The sequence below is a fragment of the Aquarana catesbeiana genome, linkage group LG03, assembly GCF_042186555.1.
Source record: "Aquarana catesbeiana isolate 2022-GZ linkage group LG03, ASM4218655v1, whole genome shotgun sequence".
Classification (NCBI taxonomy): domain Eukaryota; kingdom Metazoa; phylum Chordata; class Amphibia; order Anura; family Ranidae; genus Aquarana; species Aquarana catesbeiana.
Window position 1 is genome coordinate 562,461,050 of NC_133326.1, and position 21,859 is coordinate 562,482,908.

Genomic DNA, 21,859 nt, shown 5'->3' on the forward strand with positions numbered 1-21,859 from the left:
GAATGTAGCGACCTTTTCTTCCGTAGAACAGGGTTCTGGAAAAAAATTAAGGTAGAATAATATCTTGGTTCAGATGAAAACCTGACACCACTTTTGGCAGAAAACTAGGATGAGAACGCAACACCACCTTGTCCTTGTGAATAATTAAATATGGCTCTTTACACGAAAGAGCAGCCAACTCTGATACCCTTTTTGCAGAAGATATGGCAACCAGAAAAACTAGCTTCCTTGTCAAAAGGATCAAGGGAGTATGTCGTATCGCCTCAAAAGGCTGCTTTTGTAATACCGACAAAGCCAAATTCAAGTCCCAAGGATTCAAGGGTGCCCTAACCGGCGGATTAAGCCGCGTTACCCCCTGTAGAAAGATACGGACCAGGGAATGCGAAGCAAGTGGTAGTTGAAACAATACCGATATGGCCGAGACCTGACCCTTGATGGTACTCAAGGCCAGCTTCATCTCTACCCCTAATTGCAGAAAGGCAAGAATTCTACCTATGACATACTTCCGAGGTTGCCATCCCCTGGATTCACACCAGGAAACATATGCCCTCCAGACTCTATAATATGACTCTGGAAGCTGGCTTCCTTGCATTAACCAAGGTAGATATCGTTGACCCGGAAAGCCTGCGATTCTTCAGAATGTGGGTTTTAATAGCCAAACTGTTAAACTTTGAGTTTGTAAGGTAGGATGGAATACAGGTCTCTGTGAGAGCGGGTCTGGACGTAGTGGTAGGGTCCAAGGGTCCCCTACCACCATCTTTGACCCACGCCGGGGCTACAAGAACCACCGGCTTCCTTTCCTGCTTGATCTTGCGAAGAAGCCGGGGTCGCAGCAGTATTGGAGGGAATGCATAAATCAGTGAGAACTGATCCCACGGGGCCACCAACGCATCTGTTCCGCATGCGAGTGGATCCCTTGTCCTTGACACAAAGTTGTCCACTTTCTTGTTGAATCTGGACGCCAATAGATCTACGTCCGGGATCCCCCATCTTGGGCATATGGCCAGGAAGATGTCGGGGTGAAGAGACCATTCCCCCCGGAACAACTGCTGGTGGCTGAAGAAGTCCGCCTACCAATTCTCTATTCCTGGAATGAAGACTGCCGACAGGCAAGGTACATGCTCTTCTGCCCAAGTCAGGATATGGTTCACTTCTCTTTGGGCTGCGTGACTCCTGGTACCCCCTTGGTAATTGATATAGGCCACTGCTGTGGCATTGTGGGATTGGATCTTGACAGGACAATTCTGCAACCGGAATGTCCAGGCCCTCAGAGCCAAGTGTGCCACAGGAATTTCTAGAATGTTGATGGGCAAGGTCTTTTCAGTTTTGGACCATTTCCCTTGGACAGTCACTCCTACCAGGACTGCTCCCCAGCCCGAAAGGCTGGCGTCTGTTGTTACCACCTTCCAGGTAACTGGTAAGGATTTCCCCTTCTGCAGGTTTTTGGTTATCCACCACCAACTGAGGCTCTGGCGCACCTTTGGAGTCAGACGCATTGGGAAATCTAAGGCTTGGACCTTTTTGTTCCAAGCAGCTACGATACTGTTTTGCAACAGCAAAGGCGAATGAAAAGATCCTTCTTCGCCCTGACCACCTGGACCAGTTCTTTTATGGTGCTAATCTTTGCCTGGGGCAAAAACACAGTTTCCTGGGCTGTATCTATGATTAGACTGAAATACTCCAGCCTTCTTAGTGGCTTTAAAGAAGATTTCTCTAGGTTGAGAATCCAATCTAGGTATTCCAGGTAGTTGACTGTGCTGAGCACACTTTGGTTCAAGTTGGCTACTGAGCGGTCTATCAGCAGCCGGTTGTCTAGCTATGCTAGATCTGTTATACCCTGAGCCCTTAGTCTGGCCAGAGGAGGGGCCAAAAACTTTGTAAAAACCCGGGGTGCAGTAGCTAGACCGAAAGGCAAGGCTACAAACTGAAAATGGTGTCCTATTACCTCGAATCGCAGATATTTCTGGTGATCGGGAAAATTAGGTACATGCAGGTATGCATCCTTTATGTTGATTGAGGCCAGTAGTTTTCCTCCTTGTAGGATGGAGACTGTAGACTGGATTGACTCCATGCGAAAAGAGCGGATATTCAGGAATTGATTTAGATCTTTGAGATCCAGAATGGGCCTGACATCTCCATTTGGTTTTGGCACCGTGAAGAGGTTTAAATAAAATCCTAACCCCCTTCTTCTCCGTGGGGATCTCCATGATCACCCCTTGAAATAACAGCCGGTCTAAAGCCAGAAACAGATTGCCTTTTCCCTAGATCTCTGGGAACGTTTGACCTAAAAAAATGAGGCGATGAGAACTCTCGGAACTCTAGTTTGTACCCTAGATCTATTGTGGAGATGACCCATTTTGTCCTGAATCTCTTCCTGCCATATCCTTGAGGTGCAGAAGTCTTACCCCCCACCCGTGCGAGCGGGGGCACCCCTACATAAGGAGGTTTTTCACAAGCTTTTTCCCCCAGGACTTCTTCTGTCCCTGGGGTTGACCCTGGGCTTACTCCTTGAACCTGATGGGGGAGGCCGCCATCACCACACTCGCATGCCCCCGTCTGCTCTTGTGTCCCTCCGTCAGCCAAATGAAGCATGGCAATAGAGGCTTTTATAGCTTTGCATTCCTGCGTGCTGACGCTGAGCCATGCCACTGCTGCGCTCAGCCAACCCCCCCCCCCTTCTCCCCGGTGGGTATCCATTCCGATCGGCGGGGAAGGAGCCGCTGTCAGTACCAGCCTCTCCCCCCCCCCCCCCTTGGGGGGGAAGGAAAAACGGAGCCGACGTGATACCTGCTAGGTGCAGTGGAAGGGTGAGTGGAGCGGCACACAGCCGACCATCCACAGACTCCCCCTGCCTGCTCCTGGAGAGGGGAAGTAGGTAACCTGCCCAGGTGGGGGAAGCCTCTCAAAATCCCCCCTCCACCATCTTACTGGTGGCTTAGGACTGCTTAGCTGGAGGAAGCCTGGCAGCTTCTGTGACAGATTGAGATCTGGAAAGCATGGAAAGGTATGTGCTCTTTACACCCTCTAGTGGCGAATGCTAGGCATGACAGCATTTACTACATAGAAGAAGCCATAGAAAAAATTGAAATTTCCTAGGAATCTTCACTTACCTTATTCCGCCGCAGGATTCTGTGGTATAACCAGACAGACCCAATCTTCACCCATCATGGCGGGCTTCCGTTTAAAAAACCTTCAAGGACCGGGTCCCTTATTATCGGGGTTCCACTCCCTTGGACCTGTATAGAACCCTGCCAGAAAGCTTTATGGTATTGGCTGCATGACCAAAGCACGGGATCCCAGGGTCCAACTCTCAAAGAGAAGTGTTACAGGCAAAACCTTGTTTCTTCCGCCACGAGGCCCGGGTACCATCCACTTTGGCCTTAATGGCACTTTGAATGGATCCGGTTGCATAGCTTGCTCCAGCAAGGATTACTCCAGTGGAGCTCTTCATAGTACATCTTTAACCGTGACAACACCTTAGACACTGGCGAAAAAACTGAGGCGCTCCCGGTATGGGAGGGGTTATATAGGGAGTGAACTTTCTGTCTTAGGGTGTGCCAGTGTCCATCACCTGAAGGTGGCCTATATACCCACATAGTTATTACTATGCTGCCCTGTGTCCCGTGATGTACGATAAAGAAAAAAAAACCTGCAAGACAAAGGCATTATGAGCTAGTATGCATAGCATACTAGTTCATTATGTATTACTTACCTTGGATCGATGCCCCTGCAGCAGTTCTCATTCACCGATCTGGCCGGCGACATCGCTCCCGGTGTTACTTCCGGGTATAGCGGGCTCCGGCGCTGTGATTGGCCGGAGCCGTGATGATGTCACTCCCGCGCATGTGCACCCGAGCCGCCGGTAATGGCACAGTCTAACTGAAGCAACAGCACGTACATGCTGTTGCTTCAGTGCGCATGTGCCAATGACATCTCCTAAACCGTGTAGGTTTAGGGGATATCCAGGGTAGCTAGAGGAAAGCCTTATCAAAGTGGTTGTAAAGGGTTTACAGACTCCCCCTTGCTTAGGGCTGCTTATAGTGAACGGGGAAAGGTCCCAAATGTTTGTGTTTGCTGCACACAGCATTCCGATTTTGGTGTCAGACACAACCATTTGGGATCTTTCCCCGTTCACCATGAGCAGACAGCAGCATCCTTGAAGGAGGGTCTTTTTTTTTTTTTTTCCCCAATTTAAACTGCTCCTACAGGTTACTACTGCTGCGAAGCAAACAATCGCAAAGGCCTGGAAATTCCCTAGCTTACATAGCCTTGAAGTCAAACATAGTACCCCGGGCAATTATTCACGCCAAAGTTGAAGCTGTGATCCTTGACAAGGTCTCCAAATATGAGCGTCTTTGGCAACCCTGGGTAGACCTTTTTCTTCCACCAGAATTTGACAGCACCTTCCTCCTCCCCTAACACTCCAACTTCTAAGGCTTGATGGTTTATTGGCATCGGACCCCACCTTTGCCCTCCTCCCGGTAAACACCCCCCCCCCCCCCCCATCTTATCCCACTTTCTTCTCCTGTACCTACTCTCGCACTCTTTCTTACTTCTTTTTGTTATTTACTTTCCCTCATTAGCGGGATCACCCCCATAAATCAGTTCACTTAAATTGTCCCGACACATTCAGTCTCCCATAGCGGAGTGCTGCTTGCTTGTCCACGCGCCCCATTCGTAATTCTTACTTATATGTTTAATCCCAACTCCATTGTACTGTCAGTGGATGTTCATGAACTCTTTGCTCGCTTCGATTTTTCAGCACTTTTATAACATGTTCTAAATTAATACTCCACAGTGTTACACTTTTGATCTCCTATTTTATTACAAACCCTGTACCGATCATGTGTACCATTTTCTGGCATTATTGTGGACATGTTACTTGTAACCCCTCCCCCCCCCTTTTCCCTTTTACTGCTATATGGAGCTATTTCCCTCAGTTTTATTTATTTTTTTTTTTTTGAGTCAATTGAACTCTTGTTCCATTTCAATAAAATACTTGAACAAGAAAAATGACACGCATGTTATACTTGCCTGCCTTGTGTAATGGTTTTGCACAGAGCAGCCCTGATCCTCCTCTTCTCGGGTCCCTCTTCGGTGCTGCTGGCCCCTCCCTCCTGTTGAGTGCCCCCACAGCAAGCAGCTTGCTATGGGGGCACCCGAGTTGAGTCACAGCTCCCTGTGTCCATTCAGACACGGAGCCGTGGCCTGTCCCCGCCCCCTTTCTCTCCTCATTGGCTGGCTGACTTTGACAGCAGCTGGAGCCAATAACGCTACACTGCTGTCTCAGCCAATAGGGAGGGGAGTCCTGGGCAGCAGAGACAATCCTTCAACATCGCTGGAGCTAGATGGCCTCAGGTAAGAGAGAGGCTGACGGGGGCTGCTGCACACAGAAGGCTTTCTATCTTAATGCATAAAATGCATTAAGATATAAAAAACCTTTTGCCTTTTACAACCCCTTTTTAAATTTACCTCTTAACTTGCATTTCATTGGAGATTGGGTGCTCCCTCCTTTTTTCTACCTCTACTCTAAATAGTTTATTTTAAGTGCCACATAAATGATACTTCCACGTTCTATCTGCCACACAGTACCTCCAAAGAATGTGAACCCCAGCTTCAAACTGCTCTCACTGGAAAAGATTGATCTAACAAGTGAGTCAAAAAGTGCCAAAGAGCTTACACTTCACTCTCCAATCTGCTTCAGCATTTCAATCGCTCATATGGCAAAAGTATATGGCAGATCGATAAAGAGAAGGGATTAGAGCTTTTCATTGTGAAATGCAGTTTTTATTAATACAAAATTAAAAGTAAGTGCACTTACATAAAAAGACTTAGAGATGTCACAAAGTTCAGGAAGTGCCGCTGTATGTGCCCAGCGGATGTGATCTCACTGATAGTGGAGATACTGTGTGGAAGTAATCACACGAGTAACTCTTAAGCTGCCCATACATGGATAGAAAATTGGGCGGTTTGACTTGTGTACAACCAGACTGTCGGGTTTTTCCCAAATTAGTGTCGTCGGCTACTGCTGGAACGCTAATCATTATTCTGCTGGAGGGGAAGGCTCCTCACGCTCACCACCAGCAGAATAAAATAGCACTATGGGAGGGATTCCCCCATCCACACTGACTGTTGATGGAAATATCGAGCAATTTTCTTTCCTTCCACCCATGATGGAAGGAAAGAAAATTGTATAACCTATGGGTCTGCCTTATGTGGCACTTATGTTAAACTATCTGGAGTGGCACTGAGCACAATCACAGCATTGGACTCATTGTTAATTGTTGGACTGGATTGATTACTGCACTTGAATATATTTATGCATGTTTGTTATTTTTATTTATTTACTTTTTCATTTTAAAGTGTTTTTACCTTTAATATTATTTGTAAAGCACTGTGCGCAATTATACTAGAGATCAAGTGTTGCCTGCAGCCTTAAAATTGACTCCTGGCTCATATATTGGTAACTTGCTTGGAGACATGACAAACTTTATGGTACAATAAAATGCTTGGGAACAAGTTTAATCAGCCTATATTTTGCCTTCTTGGGTGCCCACCATGAACATGCTCACTTTTCAAATAAAATCTTTCTGTATTCATTACATACCTTGTTTTAGGCCCAGTGATGTCATCATGGGGTCTCTATGCAATGCAGGTATATGGTGCATGCAGAGTACTGTACAGAGCTTCCTGAAAATTTCGCAGTACCCTGCTTTTGTACTCCTCCCTAGAGCCCTCATCCCGATACAAGCACTGCTTGCTCTTGAGAGGGGTTATACAAATATCAAAATGCCTTTCCTTGATGGGTGGATTTTAGTTTGGAGCAGTGGGTGTTACCCAGGGCAACACCCTTGTGTGATGCTGTGCCTCCATGATTGAAAGAACTGAAATACAAAAAAATGAAAGGGATTGGTCCAGGGACAGTCAGGCTGGGGAGGAATGGCCCTTATGATGCTAGACATCTTCCAGTCAGGAAATAGGGTAGGCTTTATTTGACTTGCTGCTGCTTCTGATGTACTCGTGTGCCGTAAAAGTAGAGTAAGCTATTTTGGTAATGACAGAATGCCTCCTGCGTATAAGTGTGATATCCTGGTACAGGTGTAAATAATGACACCACATCAATAGGGAATGCTTCGAGCCTTGCTGTCCTCTAGGATTGGGGATGTCCTCAAGTCACTACAAAAAAAACCAAAACATTAGAGGATGCTGCATTATCTCACAGCATTTATTTAAAATCAACAAAAATAATACGCACAAACGTGAATTAAAATCGCTCATCAAGCTACTCGTCTATAGCCCAGTAGTCTTGGACTTGGCACGCTCCAGAGTGCAGGGGGAACTCGCCAGGATGCATGGCTATCGCGTTTCAAACGTAACCCTTTTTCATCATCACCGAGTTGAGTAGCCCTATGAGGGATTTTAATTCACGTTTGTGAGTATTATTCTTGTTGATTTTAAATAAATGCTGTGAGATAATGCACTAGGCTAGTGCGCCCTCTTTTGTTTGTGGTAGTATACAATTTTGTTACAGGACAGAGGAGCTTGTACAATTGTACAAGACTGAAGGCCGGAGTTGAGCTTTAAAAGCTGGTCCGTGAACACAGTCTATTCTACTGCCCACCAGCAACATAAATCATGTATATTTTTTTTTTTTTTTTTTTTTCAGAGCTTACTTACATACAGTTTTGCATTCCAGTGCTTGGCATAGCAGTATTCATTAACAGGTTCTCTTATGACAGAATGAGAGATCAGGATTACTAATTGATGCAATGCATGTGGAACTATTAATGTGTATGTCCATTCAAATAATAAATTTACCCTAATTACTCTTTTGGTCTTGTATTTACAAATGGAAAGCATTTTGTTATAAATATTCAATAGGTGCAAAAATACATGTTGATCCTGCCAGAAAGTCGTTAAACTAATGACTTCCTGTTTGTTTTTTTTTTGCACAGAAATATCAGCTAGTGTTGTTATCCATTTCCAGTGAACTATAGGACAATGCCCTGGCCCATTCCTGGTAAAGGAATGTGTTTTGTAGTCCCAACACACTTTCTGTCCTAGGGTGACAACACTGCTCCTCGTCCATAGATATAGTACAGCAAGTGAAAGCTGTCACCCTAGGACAAGAAGTATGTTAAGTCCAATGAGTTGGTAAAATGAAGGGGGGGAAATGAGTGAAAAAAAAAAATAAAATGACAGCAGCTACCTCCATATAAGGACTGGTGAGGTGCAGTATAATCGCGTGTGTTTGTTTTTTTTTGTTTTTTTGAACATGATTTGTTGTTTGTAGGCTGTATTTTTAGCTGGAGGTCCACTTTAACAAGAAATGTGATTTACATTTATTCAGTTAACTCGTGATGATTCTTTAAGAGAGTTACTTACCCACATTAACATGAACTTGCACCTGTGCAGGAGAACACCAACAGCCTCACTTTCCTGGTCTGACACGTGGACTCGTTGCTGTTCTGTTATACTGGGATGGGAAAAGATGTATTGCCAATTCTCTAAGAACTCTGATCCAGTCCCGGAAAGGAAGGACTTTTACTTTGGATCTCAGGTACTTTGTAGTTTTTATTTGAAAGCTCTCATTGTGTAATAAAGCCTCATTATTCATTTTATATAACCATTACTTCTCATATTGGCATATATTGTCAACGCTAAGTTTTTAGCCACTCCCCACTGTACTTTTGTATGTGCTCTTTTTAACCACTTTGTGGTTAAAATCTGAATATTTGGCTATAGAACTACTTGACCTCAAGACCATAATATATTTTCTAAAATAACTTTGGGTATTATATCTTAGTTATCAATAGGTGAAGCTCTAAATGCCGTTACAGCTCATGAGTTTAGAATTAACTGTAAATGAGGACTCTCAGTGATATCTAATATGCGGTGTGCAATTGTTTTACATTTGTGTTTCTGTGTATATGTGTGTGTGGGATGGAAGTGCATTTTTTTTTTTGTTAAATTAGAAGTCCAGCCAAAGCTAGTTTGGCTGGACTTCTCCTATCGGTCACAGGAGTGCAATTCGTTGCACTCCTGTGACCTGTTTTCAGAAGAGAGCGGACTGAAGTCCGCTCTTTGCTGACGTCATCAATGTCACTCCAGGCACCGCGTCATCCCGACAGTGGGAGTCTGGGTCTGCCATGTGCCTTGACTAACACCCCGCTCAGCCTCTCAGCGAGTGGCTGAGAGCCTGAGCCCCCCCAGCTCCCTCCACAGCCCAGCGCTCCAGTGAGTGAGGAGGGTATAGAGCAAAGAGCTGTGACTGACAGTCTGCAGCTCTCTGCTCACGGAGCTCTGAAAACCGTGTGATCGGCGGTGTTCGATTGCTCGGTGTTCAGTGCATGGGCACCGGGAGACAGATGCTGCATCAGACAATGCTGCATTTACCTAGGTAAGTATAAATAAAAGAGAAGTAAAGGAATCTTCTTTTTATTTATTTATTTTTTTACTGTCCTTATTTATTTTATTTCACATTTTAACACTTTATTATTTTCAATTAACTTTATTTTTATCTGAAGGATGCAATCAAGTTCCTCCAGCGTTGGCATAGGCTAAGTGACTAATCCTTTTTATGAAGACGTCAGGGTCTGTTGGACCCCTAATGTTTCCCCTGCCCTCTGCTCCAGCGGATTAGGCATAGGACTGTGCTTGGTCTGCTGTTTACCTGGCTTTTCTATCAAGATTTTGACAGCTATGAACTAGGAATGCTCAGAAATGCTGCATTTCTGGGTTCACACTGAAGAGATTGCGGAAGGAATAGGGAGTGGCACATGATGGAAGGACAAGGCCTGTAAGTGGTACTGACCCGCAGCAGAGAAAAATCAAGTCTCCTGCTTTTCCATACAGGACTGGGCTGGAGAAAAACGAAATCTTATGCTGGGTGTAATGTGCCGCTCCATCCATGCACTCTGTATTTATTATCTAATTGATGGTTTTGCTACGGAAGGCCCAATTTACAGTCTTCTCTTCTCCTTCACAGTCCAGAGGTTGTGGCCATGACAACTCATTTTGCCGATGATCTCATGGAGAGCGGGCTGACTCAGAAGATCCTCACCCTGGTTTCTCAGATCAATGTGAACAATGAATTTGATAAACTTCAGAAGGAACGAGGGCTGGGCAATGAGAAACATCGAAAGGAGGCAAGTGAACTTCAGAACTAAACAAGATCACTACTGCTTGAGAAATTCCTTCTATGTGCCTATTCTCTAATACTTATATAAATATGTATTTATTTTTGTGGAATGTTAGGCTAAATTAACCCTTTCCAGCTGGAGGCAGCTGGCCCTTTAAAAGTTCATAAGCTGGAGACATTACATGGGATTTGTGTGATTTTTAGTTTTCTGTGATCATGTCATCCGAAGCCCGTTCCACCAGTTTACAATCATAAACAGTGACTGGGAGTCAGTCGTGCCTATATTCTTATCACACATGTTCTTGGAAAACAAGGCTCATCAATAGTAGGTGCTCTAACGATTACCAGCTGGGTCCTGGAAACCTCTAGAAAGTGTATAAATTTGCCAGCACACCAAGGATCTACAATCACCGTCCAAATGCTTTTATTGCAGAGAGATCACATCACAGAGATAAGTGCAACATTTCAGAGTCGCGCATGACCCCTTCGTCAGGCGTGTGATTAAATGTATCAGTGGAAAAACATAATATATGTACATTTATTGGACCACCAATCAGAACATGAGAAAAATAGTGCCACCCCCATCCTCTGACGTCAGATGGCATCAAACACCGCCAAAATATATTCAAAAAGCTAATGGTGACAGAGCTAAGTGTAACAAGCATCAAAAATGGATTACATAGTAAGGGGGGTATAGTCCATATAGAGCCTATCATTAAAGCTTCTGCCAATCGGGCACATCAGCCAGATGCGCCTGATCATAACCCGCGGTCGTTAGGAACCGGTGGACATGCCATCGAGTCACAGAGCTGGCTGCCAATCAGAGCGTGCCACGTGTGCCACACATGCGTGCCGCGCTGCTAGCAACCAGGCGGTGGGAAAAACCGCCTAGCTGCGGGGCCGCCATCACCACAGAAACCCCGTACGCCAGTAAGCATCTGAGGAGAGGTGAAGGAGCCAAAAGGCCTTTTTGTATTTTATTTTCATGGTTTTGTTCCATTTTATTTTTCCCACTCAATAACTTTTTATTGTGTGAGGGTTTTTTTTTTTTTTTGTCCCTTTTCAATCACTCTAAATCTCTGATAGTTCCCCCTTTCTCTTTCTCTTCTCTCTCTTTGTTTCCTTTCCGTCCTCCTGGCTTCTTCACATCTTCATGGCTGTCACACTTTTACCTCTCAGATGTTTACACTGGCGCATAGGTTTCTGTGGTGAGGGCAAAAAAAACCTTTTGAACGGTGATTGTAGATCCATGGTGTGCTGGCGAAATATTTACACTTTCTTGGGAGCTGTCTGTGACAGCGCGATCACATCGCTGGTGGCGCTAGGTAAGCAAGCTCCCAGCACAGAACGATTACTTCAGCTGTATGTATTAATGTGGCAGCTTGGCGCTAAGCCCAAAAACATATATTTAAAATATTGCAGCTTACTAATCCTAAAAGTGTAAGTTCACCTTAACAGAAAATCTGTAAGGTGACCTTACATTGGACCCCCGTCCTGCTTTACCAGTGTCCCGCAATCCCCTGCTGTCAGGCACTGGGCCGTCGCTTCACCGGTCTGGGGATTTGCAATTCCTACCGCTTAATCTCCTATCCTATCTCAGGGTGTACAGACAAGAGGCATTCTAATTGGTCAGCACCGTCACATGGATGGCGCTGACCAATCATCCATCTAGACTGTCCCGTCGGTGCTGAGAGGAGAGAAAGCCATGAGGATCTCAAATCCCCGGACTGGTAAAGCTGCGTCCCGGTGCCTGACAGCAGGGGATCATGGGACTGGGGGGTTGATTGGCCTGTGTGTACCATGTGATCACTCATTAATCACAGCTAACACAATTGTATACAATGAATGGCATGAATCAAAGCCATTCATAGTTTACAATTGTCATGTGAGCTGCTGTGATTGATCACAGCGACATGGTAACGACAGCAGGCTGGTACACTGATCAGTCATTGGCTGTGTCTGGTGGACACAGCCAGTCCTGTGACATCCACTCTGAACGACAAAGGTCCCACCCAGCCGTCACTTGACAATTAGGCTGGGTGGGAAGTGTTACATTTTTCGATTTACATGGCTGAAAGTACGTTCACACCATATGCAGTGGGGCTGCGTTGGGCAGCTATTCCAGTGCAGTACCACCGCATGTTAAGGCAAAATGATCTGTCTTTTTATCCGCCAAGTTCACACCATTGTGTGCAGTTGTGTTTTTTTTTTTTTTTTTTTTTTTTTTTTTTTTCAGAACAACGCAGTCTGAGGCAGTTCACTGCCTCACACTGTGTAGCGGCCAATTGAACTTTGCGATCTCTGTGTAACATTTCAATAAGGTTTGCTTTAAAAAATAGCAACAGTGCAATGCGGCGAGATCAGTGCATCAGCACTTTGCTGATCTGGCTGAACCGCACCGCACACCAGCTGCCACGTTACAACGCAGCGGCTGGTGTGAACATACCCTTAAGGTGTGAATTTTTGTCAAGTGTCCAGGTAGAGATGTTAAAACTGCATAATATGTGAAAGAGAGATGGTGTGAAAGGCCTGTTCAATTATGTTTTTTTCTAATTTATGTAGATGGCCTCATTTTCTTTTACATCTTGCAAATTATATAAATATAAATATATATATATATATTACACACCAGTGGTGTTTTCCCAAATTTTTTATATTGATGGTTGCACAGCAAGTACCCAATCATTGTTAGTAATTTTTGGATTTTGTTATTTAGGTGATAGACCTCATAAAGGAATGCCGTGAGTCTTTGGCAGAGAGCCTCTTCTCCTGGGCCTGCCAGTCTTCTCTGCGTAAAGATGATACCTTGCTTCTGATTGGATACCTTGAAAAAGTTACCTTGGAAGCAGATGGCACACTGGACAGCGTAAATCTGTACCTCCTTATGGCCCTCCTATACTGCTTGGATGTGGGCTTTTTGGAGCATGGGACAGAAGATCGAGATGGTATGACCACACGTAGTTTGCTGCCTCCTGGTTGATATGTTTTATAGTTCTTTTATGTTAAGAATATTTTATTGCTTCATTGAGAGCTAAGTAAGCTCTGCACTCTCCTAGAACTAATTCAACAGTCGCTTCTTCTCAACGAGAGACAGTACGTGACAGCCATTCACCAGCGCCTTCAAGACCCCAAGCCATGGAAATCAGCCGGGCTTCAAGCTACTGTGCGTCTGGCATGGGCCCTCACTCTCCGGGGTGTATCTCAGTTATCAGAAGTTACAGGTATGCACAAGCCTCTATCATCTTCAGTTAATCAAATTTTTTAAGCGGATAGGTCAAGAAAAAAGAAGTAAACATGCATAAAGCAAGCACCACAGGGAGGATGGTATATAAACATAAATGCACAATGCAAGGTGTGTGTGTGTGTGTGTGTGTGTGTGTGTGTGTGTGTGTGTGTGTGTTTTAAAACTGAACTCTAGGCAAACTGCTAAATACACAGCTGAAATGCATATATGGGAGCTTCAGTGTAAACAATGCATAGGATTTTCTCAATGAATAAGAGGTGAGGAGGGGACGGGCCCTGGTCAAACTGGCTTGAAAGCAGTTTTGCTTGAAGACCAGAAGCTATTAACCCCACCATGTCTAGAGTTCATTGCCAGGAAGAAGACTGAGCACCCTGCAGAGAAAATATATACATGAAGCAGCAGCCTGCATATAGTGGGTAAATTATGTGACTGCAACTATAGGGGAACATTTTTTTTCTTTATCATACATCCCAGGACACGGTATCTACATATTGGTTATGATAGGGTTATACTGTCACCTTTAGGTGATTGGATACTGGCAAATAAGACAAGAAATCCCCTTGTAAGCATATCCCCTCTCAGTCAGCCAAGGCTTCAGTTTTTTTGCTAGTGTCTTTAGTGATGGTCATGCCTGTGCAGTTTCTGCACGATAATAGCTAGTTTCTCAAGAATTCCATCTGAGATTAGGAGATTGGCTCTTCCAGATCAGTTGCTTACAGTTTACTATGCTCAGAGAAATGGTACCTGAACCCCCCACTAGACACGGGGACGGCCAGTAACGTTGCCGGTCAGCACTGAACTCTGTCCAGTGGGACCCTGTGCAATGATATATTGCCTTAAGGACCAGTGCTATACAGGTCCAGGGCAGTGATCCCCAGCTGGGGAGTCGAGTCCCTGAATCCCTCCATGGTTTGGCCTGCCTTGATGGGTGAAGATTGGAATGATGAGTGCCATTGTAGTAGTTCCCTGCTGTTGCCCATCCTAATCTGTCTCTCCTGTGCCATGCAGCACGGTTTTCTCATGGAGGTAGTCTGGATCAATTTAAAGCTACTGTTTTCCCAAGTTCTCTGCTCCCAAGGTTACGGGATTTGGATCACAGCGTCCACCACAACATCCTCAATCATATCTGGTTCATTCTCGTTTAAAAGAGGTTTTGTATGTGGATTGAACTTACCTTGACAAAGTGTTTGTTCCTGCCAAAAGGTGTAGAAAGTGAATTCAATAAGAAAAGGAGTGTGCCTTCAGTAGCTCTGGCAGTTTCCTATCTCAAGGGGAATCGCATGGTTTCCGGTATTTTTAAGACGCTTTGGACAAACGTCTGGAGGCCTTATTTAAAGCTTCCCTTGCTCTGGTGGGGGCAGCTCTACAACTGGCAATTGTGGCTGTTGGATTTGGAAACATTGAATGACAAGAGAAAACCCTGTTAGCAGGCTTACAGAGTCAGGCAGTTACCTGGAGAATTTCCCAAATTCCCTTAGTTTGTCCTTAAGCCCCGGTTCACACAGGGGCGGCACTACTTGCAGGTCGCCTCAGCGAGGCGACCTGCAAACGACTTCCGCGGCGACTTGCAAAACGACTTCTGTATAGAAGTCTATGCAAGTCGCCCCCGAAGTAGTACAGGAACCTTTTTCTAAGTCGGAGCGACTTGCGTCTCTCCTATTAGAACGGTTCCATTGTACAGAACGGGAGGCGACTTGTCAGGCGGCTAAGTAGCCTGACAAGTCGCCCCTGTGTGAACCGGCTCTTAAAGGTCTCCGTTCAACTGGTGGTTTTGTCATTACAGATGTGCAGGATATTATGGCTAAAGTGTTGGTGAGCAGTTTCCCTGCAAGAAGCATGACGTGTGGTATAAATACGTGTACATATATGTGTGGTAGACAAACCCAGGAATAAAACTGTCCATACGTGTATCGAAATTTGGCCGGTTCAGCAAGGACCGGCTGAATTTCGATCCATATATGGGCAGGCTGATTGTACCCAGGTTGATCCATCGATTGAATTTGGTACAACCAGCATGTTGAATTTTTCTACTCATGATTATTGCTGGCGGCTATAGCCGCTAGCAGTAATCATTAATTCTGCCAACCGGGAATGCTACCCACCCTCCCTGCTGGCAAAGTACAGTAGTGCTGTGGGAGGCATTCCCCCATAAACACTGAATGTGATGATGGGGAAATTGAGTTTTTTTTTTCCCCCCTATCACCCATGGTGGAAGGAAAGAAAATCAAGTTATCTGTGGCCTGCCTAATGCAAACTCCTTTCAACTAGCAGCATTAGGTGCTGCCCCTACATGTTTTGTCTGAAATTTACTTTTTCAAAAGGATATCAAATGCTGCAGCTCTATTGTTTAAATGGGAAATCCCGATCCCCATATACAGTGCCTTGAAAATGTATTCATACCCCTTAAAATTTTCCACATTTTGTCATGTTACAACCAAAAACATGTATTTATAAAAATGTATTTTATTGGGATTTTATGTGATGGACCAACACAAAGTGGCCCATAATTGTGAAGTGGAAGGAAAATGATAAATGTTTTTCAAATTTTTTTTACAAATAAATATGTGAAAAGCGTGGCTTGTATTTGTATTCAGCCCCAAGTCAATGGTTTGTAGAGCCACCTTTCGCTGCAAGTCATTTTGGGTATGTCTCTACCAGCTTTGCACATCTAGAGTGAAATGTTTGCCCATTCTTCAATTTTCAAGTCTTGCCACAGATCCTCAATTGGATTCAGCTCTGGACTTTGACTGGGCCATTCTAACACAGGAATATGCTTTGTTCTAAACCATTCTATTGTAGCTCTGGCTGTATGTTTAGGGTCATTGTCCTGCTGGAAGGTGAACCTCTGCCACAGTCTCAAGTGTTTTGCAGACTTTTGCAGGTTTTCTTCTAAGATTGTCCTTTATTTGGCTCCATCTATCTGCCCATCAACTCTGACCAGCTTCCCTGTCCTTGCTGAAGAAAAGAATCACCAAAGCATGATGTTTCACGGTGGGGATGGTGTGTTCAGGGTAATGTGCACTGTTACTTTTCCACCACACATAGCATTTTTGCTTTTGGGCCAAAAAGTAAAATTTTGGTCTCATCTGACCAGAGCACCTTCTTCCACATGTTTGCTGTGTCCATGACTTCTCGCAAACCGGACTTCTTATGGCTTTCTTTCAACAATGGCTTTCTTCTTGCCACTCTTCCATAAAGGCCAGATTTGTGAAGTGCACGACTAATAGTTATCCTGTGGACATATTCCCCCACCTGAGCTGTGGATCTCTGCAGCTCCTCCACAGTTACCATGGGCCTCTTGACTGCTTCTCTGATTAATGCTCTCCTTGCCTGCCCTGTCAGTTTAGGTGGACGGCCATGTCTTGGTAGGTTTGCAGTTGTGCCATACTCTTTCTATTTTCGTATGATGGATTGAACAGTGCTCAGTGAGATGTTCAAAGCTTGGGATATTTTTTTTTTTTTTTTTTTTATAACCTAACCCTGCTTTAATGTTCTCAACAACTTTATCCCTGACCTGTCTGTTTTTTTCCTTGGCCTTCATGATGCTGTTTGCTCACTAAGGTCCTCTAACAAACCTCCTGAAGGCTTCACAGAACAGCTGTATTTATACTGATATTAAATTACACACAGGTGGACTCTTTTTAACAATTAAGTGACATTTGAAGGCAATTGGTTCCAATAGATTTTAGTTAGGGGTATCAGAGTAAAGGGGGCCGAATACAAATGCACTCCATGCTTTTCAGATATTTATTTGTAAATAATTTTGAAAAACATTTATCATTTACCTTCCACTTCACAACTCTGTGCCACTTTGTGTTGGTCTATCACATAAAATCCCAACAAAACACCTTTACATTTTTGGTTGTAACATGACAAAATGTGGAACATTTCAAGGGGTGTGAATACTTTTTTCAAGGCACTGTATATGGGAATCGGGATTTCTCATTTAAACAATAGAGCTGTGGATGGTTCATACCAGAGAAAAATCTTGCATTCAACCTCAAGGTGTTACTTTCTTTATGCCCCAAACCTCAGATGCAGGGGGACAAAGCTCTTCATACCTTGGGAGTGGTTTGTGCTGTTAGATGTTACCTGAAGTTTAACAAGACTAATAAAGGGTCTGGAGGACATTAGTTATGATGAAGGGTTGCGAGCACTGAACTTATTTTCTCTGGTGAAGAGACGCTTGAGAGGAGATATGATTTAAAATTTACAAATACTGGTGACCCCCACAATAGGGTTAAAACTTTTTCACGAAAGGGAGTTTAATAAGACACGTGGCCACTCATTAAAATGAGAAGAAAAGCGGTTTAATCTTAAACTGTGTAGAGGGCTCTTTACTGTAAGAGCGGCAAGGATGTGGAATTCCCTTCCACAGGCGGTGGTTTCGGTGGGGAGCATCAATAGTTTCAAAAAAGTATTAGATAAGCACCTCAACGACAATAACATACAGGGCTATGCAATGTAATACTGACATAAAATCACACTCATAGGTTGGACTTGTATTGACGTCAATGGGACACGATTTTGCATTGGAGTCAATAGGATGCAGCATGCCATTATGGGCCCCCCCCCCTTTTTTTTTTCTCTATTGGCAAAACGTTGATAACCCTATTTTCAGCCAATAATTTTCGGTGGCCGATTATATCGGTGCATTCCAATTCTTTCCTAAATGCACAAAATGTAACTGGATACTAATATTTATAGGTAAAGTTGATCCAGGGAATGTCAAATTGCCTGGTCTTTGATTCATATTTTTACCAAGTGGATGTTCAAGCCACTGATGACACTACCTTTGGTCGGCAAGTCCTGCAGGTTGCTACATCAGGTTCTTACCTGTTAGGGTTTGGTTGTTGCCATGGTGCCCTCATATTCAGTGCTTTGGGACTTGTGTGTCTTAATGGATATGAAGATACCCCGTGTCCTGAGATGTAAGATTAAAAAAAAAAAAATAGATTTTTGCTTTACCTGAAAAATCCTTTTCTTGGAGTACATCACAGGACACCGGGATCCCACCCTTCTGCCTTTGTCTTCTGCTTTTGTGGTTCATAGCTTGCTACAAAAAACTCAAGCCTTGCCTAGCTGGGAAGGTTTATGCTTAGGAGGGGATTTTCTGTGTGTTTTTTGCCAGTGTCAATTAACTTAGAGGAGGCAGTATAACACGATCGTAATGAATATGAAGATATCTTGTGTCCTATGATATACTCCAAGAAGGATTTTACATGTTAACCAAAAATACAATTTTTTTTTTTTTTTTTTTTTTTTTATCGGTTTAGAGTTCAGCTTAAAGTGGTTGGTTGTTAACCCACAGGGTTAAATTTACATACTCCTCTCCGTTGCTTTAATGTAATGTCCCCCTGTGACTGCTTTTATAAAAACAAATGCAGCTATATACCTGTTTACAGAGCGCAGATCGGCGCTCACGTGACCCGCCGACTTTCTCCTCTATGGGCCTGACAGCTGCAGTGGGCGGGGCAGAGGATCCCCCGCTGAGGTCAGGCCGCCCGCTGCAATGCAAGAGTCAGCGAGTCACATGAACACCGATTTTATTTATTTATTTTTTCCATGAACCAACCGAGAGGATAATGTAAATTTAACCCTAATCTAAGGAGGTGACGGGTATGGACACAGAGCTGACAGGCAGGGAAGGGAGATTACAGGGGAGAGCTCAGCAGAGACAGGAGACACCGCAAATGACGGAGGCACATAAACTGACCACGTCAGGACTCAGCAGCCATGATAAAACGTGGTCAGTTTACAAAGGGCGGGCAGAAAATGGCAGGATCAGCCAGGTATTTCAGGTGATACAGGGGGCCAAATTACACAGCAAAGCACTGTGCTGTATAACATACTTTAAAGCACCAGGATCCTTTGTTAACCTAAACAAAATTAAAAAAAAAAAAAAAAACAATTTAAATATGTTCTGAATTCAATAATGTTTCTGTTCTCTACTAGCTCTTGCAGAATTCACAGAGGCCGATGAAGTAATAGCTGAGATGGCTATAGGAGGCAATGCCTTCCTATTCCTCACAGATGCAGTGGTGTGTGCCGAAACCTTCTTCCATGAAGAATTCTTCATCCGCAGGATTCACTCTCTCATCACGGATTTCCTTATTCGGATGCCCATGAAAGTATGTCACAGATCCTTCTTCTCACCATTTATTTATGTCACTGATGGGAGACTGTGCTTTTAGACAACACTTGTTTTAGTGCCCTTGTAGGCTTCTGGGGAATCACATTGGATGGTTTACTTCTGAAATCGTGAAAAAATGTTCCCTTATTAATTAACTACAAAAAAATAGGTTTATAGTGGTGCAAATAAGAGTTTTTTTTGTTACATTTGTTGGAAAGGATGATTTGTGGTGCCTGCTCTGTTTAGAATGGCTAGTCCTTGTTGACTTGATTTTTTGTTTTAGTGTTCTACTATACCTGACTTCTCTACATTCAGAATCCCTATAGAAATACTGAGGCTTATTTTTGAAAAGGCATTGAGAATCCTCGCTGAAATTGTGTAAATATTAAAGTGGATGTGAACCTGATTCATAAAATTTGAGCTGGGCACATATATCTGCAGTGTTTTCTTATCTCTCTTCAAAGCACTATGTCCAATAGCTGTGTCCTGCTCTGTTCTTCTGTTATCAGCATGATAATTTCTGACAAGTTCTCTGTCACATATGATAAAAGCAGCCAGAGTTTTGTGTTGGGAAGCATGCTATAAATAGATTAGCACAAAGCTGAACAATTCAAGGATTAAAGCTCAAAGTCTCTACCTATGAGGAGAGAGGGGGTGTTCCTTTCCTCCAATCAGCTGTCTTGGCTGTATGCCCAGACTTCTCTGCAGTGCTAACCAGGAAGAGAAAATCTAACACTATGTGCACTTTCTAAACCATGTATAAAGACAAAGACAGCATCTATACATGTAAAACATATGTAGGGAGATTTGTTTCATCCCTGTGTATCATCTGAGGTTGTTCACTTTACTGAGAGTTTATATCCACTTTTAATTGTTATCGAGTTCATCCAATAACGGGAAAACCAAGTTCCTGTTTATTTTGAATAGTCAATCGTGCAGCATAAAGCAGGACTTTAATACTCATAACTTGTTGATAACAATTTTCATTAACAAAAGAACATATATTCCACATAAATAATTATGTTACCAAAATTAGTATGTGCTGTAAATTGTTTCCAGCATTGCTCCTGTTATTGCTTGCTACAGGCTGCCATTTTGTTGAAGCTCAGAGCAGTAACTTCCTTACTGAGAACTCTCCCCTCTCCTGGGTCTCAAAAACTAGATTTAACTTTTTGTAATTAAAGTGGTTCTAAAGGCAAAAGGTTTTTTATCTTAATGCATTCAGTCATAGCCAGTGAGGAAAGGCAGGGCCGAGCCACACTCTGGCTGGGGAGCAACCATGCACAAGTGTCCCCACAGCAAGTAGCATGCTATGGGGGTGCTGGGTGGGGTAAGGAGCCAGGTGTGCTAGCGGGGGACCCAAGATAAGGAGGTTTGGGGCTGCTTTGTGCAAAATCATTGTACAGAGCAGGTAAGTATGACATGTTTGAAAATATTTTGAAAAAAATAAATTTTGAGCCTTTTAGAATCACTTTAAAATATGTACATTTCCAACCTTGATTGTATGTCTTGGTTTAGCTGGAAAAGAAGGTTGACAGAATTGTTACAGTGCTGAAAGTGATACTAAAGCCTTTTTAAATGAAAAAAAAAAAAAAAAAAAAAAAAAAATTAACAAACATGTTACACTTGCCTGCTCTGTGCAGTGATTTTGCACCTAGCAGCCCGGATCTTCCTCTTCTCGGGTTCTTTTTCGGCCCTTCTGGCCCCTCCCTGCCGAGTGCCCCCCTAGCAAGCAGATTGCTATGAGGTCAGCCGAGCTGCAGCGTCGCGCATCCATTTAGCCTAGGTTCACACATATGCAATCTCAGACATCGCATGTGATTCACACCCGCACCACAGGGTAACGATCACATGCGATGTCTGTGCATTGCGAGTTCAGCCATAAGGTTGTATGGCTGAACTCGCATTAGATTTGCAGAAAAAAAAGTGCAGGGACTCCCCCCTCCCGCACTGAAATCGGATCACATGGGTGTTCTCACCTATGCGATCTGATTCCTGCAGGAGTTCACAGTTCACACTGCGATCTGTGAACCCGATTTGGGGGTGTCATTAACAATGTATTGACAACCACAGCTGTTTGCAGAGGGCAGTGTGAACTACATGCCTGAGAGATGCGGGAACCGGTGCTGTAATCGTGCTGGTTCCCACATTGCACAAGTGTGAACCTAGGCTCAGACACGGAGCCCTCGCCCCTCCAACCCACTGATACTCACCTTGCCAGTATTCCTCCTGACACTGTTTTCTGGTGCTAAAATCCCTCTTGACCCCAAGTGTTCGAGACTAGGACGAGCAATGATGTCACTCCTTTTGCCATGTGACAGTGCTCTGGCATAGCTATTTA

The 21,859-nt window shown here is 44.0% G+C and overlaps 1 protein-coding gene across 1 annotated transcript in view; it reads left to right on the plus strand.

Annotated features, from left to right (window-relative positions):
• Nucleotides 1-21,859, plus strand: part of NUP205 (nucleoporin 205) — a 189,108-nt gene that overhangs the window by 17,913 nt on the left and 149,336 nt on the right. Inside the window, 5 exon segments of the mRNA XM_073623597.1 lie at nt 8,416-8,560; nt 9,989-10,148; nt 12,858-13,086; nt 13,198-13,362; nt 19,341-19,516. Coding sequence (XP_073479698.1) covers nt 8,416-8,560; nt 9,989-10,148; nt 12,858-13,086; nt 13,198-13,362; nt 19,341-19,516 — 875 coding nt within the window.